The sequence below is a fragment of the Monopterus albus genome, unplaced genomic scaffold (assembly GCF_001952655.1).
Source record: "Monopterus albus unplaced genomic scaffold, M_albus_1.0 scaffold15.1, whole genome shotgun sequence".
Lineage (NCBI taxonomy): Eukaryota > Metazoa > Chordata > Actinopteri > Synbranchiformes > Synbranchidae > Monopterus > Monopterus albus.
The window spans coordinates 1083174-1086818 of NW_018127895.1; the positions used below are offsets into that span (position 1 = coordinate 1083174).

General features: G+C 37.9%; 1 protein-coding gene across 1 annotated transcript in view; it reads right to left on the reverse strand.

The window, feature by feature from the left end:
* Window positions 1-3374: 3374 nt before the first annotated feature.
* The window catches only part of rnf150a (ring finger protein 150a), a 10906-nt gene continuing 10635 nt past the window's right edge, over window positions 3375-3645 (reverse strand). The window contains exon 8 of the mRNA XM_020591752.1: window positions 3375-3404. Coding sequence (XP_020447408.1) covers window positions 3375-3404 — 30 coding nt within the window. The remainder of the gene's footprint in view (window positions 3405-3645) is intronic.

Sequence of the window (3645 nt, forward strand, 5' to 3'; positions counted from 1 at the left end):
CAATTGATCCACGGACCGGTACCGGTCCGCGGCCCGGGGGTTGGGGACCACTGGTTTAAGGGTTATCTCCTGTCTGTGGTCCCCTTTCTTCTTCTGTGGTTTTTGGCATTTTAAATGCTGCATCGTGCTGCCCTCTACCGGATAAAATATGAACCACAACAATACTGCCTGTGCAATAAGCTGTGCGTCGTTATGCACGACGATTTTCCCCCTTAATTTAATTGAACAGTTATAATGTACAATCGTCAGAGAAAGAGGAACACTTGTACAATACCATAAGACATAGTTCAGTTTTGCTGTGCACTATTGGATGTACTGACAACTATCAATAAATGACATTAATATTAAATAATTTGTTAAAACCTGGTGATTTTCAGGCAAGTTCTGCTGCGTTCCAACAGATGAATTATCTCATAACTAAAAGATCTTTTTCTCCAAATCATGAGATCAGGATCTCGCAGTTATGAGATGGTAAGTCATAATTATGAGATAAGATCCTCCAAGTTTTTTTTTCTTGGTGAATGCAATGCACTTCTATAAAGTAATGTGTGGCCCAGGACTTTTACTTGTAAAAAAGTATTTTTACATGAATATTTTTACTTAAGTAAATGATCGGAATACTTCTTCCATTGCTACTGAATGGTTCAACATACACATACAGTAATGCTACCCTGTGGTACTACATTAACAGTGACCCTGTCAAAACTTTATCATTTTTCCATTTCAACCTGTATATTTCAAATATCAGTTCTGGTAATGTTTATTACCCATGTTCTTTATGCAAATATCAAAACATCCTTTTATCATATTAATGTAAAACAAACACATTTATCAAAATTGTAAAAATCTGGTTAAAATTTATTATAAGTCAAAATTATAGACATTCTTACACATATGGCGAGCACTACTTATCATACTTGTTTTATGTTACAAACCACCTATGCTGTTATTTCTGCTGGGTATAATGTACAATATATTAATAGCACCCCAGGACCCCCACCCCACTCCACATACACAATACTACAGATAAAAGATCACAACATTTTACATTAAGTAACAACTGACTTGTGTGTCACGTTCAATACTGTAGCCCTCTTTCATGAAAGCTGAGAAGATTTTCTCAAGTGACAGATGCTCCCCATTGACTTAAGGGATAAAGTGCAGTATAGGAAGGTTAACACAACAAGAACTGTGAAAAGAGAATTATAAATAAATATAACAACCTATAATAGAACAATGCTGGGTAATGCTTTACTTTACAGGTCCATTATTTCTGAATATTTTTCTAACAGAAGATTCCTTAGAATAGACATTTATATGGAAAATGAATTTTTTTTTTTTTAGGGAGCAGCATTGACATTTGGGCAGGGACAATGGCTGAATGAAATTGTTAGGAAAATTAATTAACGTGTAAACAAATTAAAGACAACAATCCTGTCTTCTCTATAAGTATACTGAATGTCATTTCATGGTGTATACTCAGGCATTTTGTGTTTTAAAACTCTTTGAATTCTGTTTCAGGCAGTGTAGTGCCAGAATTGTGTGATCTGTCACTGAAAACTGATGCGCTTTATCAATATGGCGACTAAACAAATGGTCAGATGAAGACAGTTTTTGTTGTGTTTGTGTGTAAATGTGAGAAGAAGTCAAGATGACAGAAGAAAGATCCAAGAATTCAAAATGTGGGAAGGAGAGAACGAGCAAGAACAATGAAAAGGTGCTGTGGGGTGTTTCTGCCTCGTCTTGTGTATTGTGCTATTTCATTATCACGCGAGTTCATCCAGATTTGGCTGGCTGGGACTTAAAGCATCTGCTTCTATTTTGAGCTGGTAAGAATCAAAAGATTTAGATCTTCCTTGAGTTACGTTACCACCATTCACAATGTGTTTCAATTTTTGCACCTTTTCGTTTCCTTCATGCAATCCAACAAGGGTCTACCAACACACTTAAATCAAGTGTCGACTTATTAGATCATACTTGACGTTGTTTTCCATGTTTTGAACACACAACGTATTAAAACCTGCTTAGAATCAAAGAGTAGTGTGAAACTGGAGCACTGGTTAAGACTAGGACATGGCAGTCCAAGATCTTTTCTCCCAGGTTCAGCCGTCCATCCACACTAAGCCTGTGTTTTCTCAATCACAGTTTGTTTTTTGTTTTTTAAACTCAAAACATACAGAAAAACACTTTTGAAAAATTATGATGTAGAGGGGCTGTGTATGTAATCATCATAATAAAATCATGCTTGGATTATCAATTCCTCAAATGAAAAGAGTTTCAAATGTGATTCATTGCCAGGCAATGCATACTGCCCTCCTTTTTAACCAAAGTCCTTTGTTCAAGAGAAGTAATCCACTCAATTCTATTTCCTCATGTTATGTCTTCAGTTTCATATCATGCACATTCATGCGTGCTCAACAGCCAAGGGAACTAGCATACATGAAAAACAATGTTTAAAATACTATTGATAAACTTGGCACAGAGACTTAGTGACATGTACTGTATATACTGCCTGGCCTGGCCTGGCCTGTGTCTACATGTAAACGCTCCAGAATTTGGTAGTGTCAACTGCTCCGGCCAGCTGTATTTAGCAGCAACGTGAACATGAACAATTCCTTTCTGAAAGAAAGCAACGACTAACACCATGCACTGTGGTAACTTTTAAATCCGCAGCAGTTTCAGTAGGGCAGTGGACGACATCACTTCAAACTGCTTGTGGAAATCTATGATTGTCAGCGTGAGGACTGAAATATCGACCTGGCATTTAGTTATTTCCTCTCAACAACAGGAACACTCACTTGGTAAAACAGAAGGTAAAATGAAGGTCTCACGAATCACTAACAGAACGAGTTACATTTAGAAATTACAGCATGTGTGCATACCTTTTCAGCTCCTTAATGTCACAGGGGCATGTAAACCTAAAGACCTATGCTTCAAGTTTTCAAGTCTGAAGCTAAAGTATAGTTGCTGGTGGGAATTCGCACCAGCTGTTAGGGACTCTACACTGTACGTGCTGTATACTGTATGCATTATGTTAGTAAAACCTCTGGAATATATTGGCAGTGATCTCATACCAAGAAATGAAGACAATCTGCACATTTGTATATGCTAGCAATAAAAATAAAGCTACAATCTGGAGGTAAGAGGCCCTTCTGCTCCCATATAATGTCCAGCAGCAGCTTTAGGTTGCCAGAGAAAGAAGAAACACATTTTGCCTTCTCACTACTGTAAATGGCTCCAACATCTCACCAGTTATTTAATGTGTACTTCAAATGCTAGTTTTAAGGATGCGAAAGGATTACGTGGAGAAAAAAAAAAAAAATGCAACAGCCACAATGTGAGAGCTGTGATTGGCTGTCTGGTCACCATGGCAGTCAAACCAGCAAAATGGTGAAGTGTGGCTGCTAGAAAATGAGTAAGCAACATGTCCACAGATGCAGGAATGAATCTGTATATTGGTCAGTACAGACAGATCTTGGGGCTTTGTGCTGCTACAGCTGGTATAGTTCATTTGACCATCTTCTATGTAGTCACTTCCTCCAAGGGCCAAAAGCACGGTGAACCTCTGGAGACCCCTCATCACTCTGTCCTGCTCTCATCATCCTTTTCCTGTTTTTTCTTTTCCTATACTGGCTCAGGATTTGG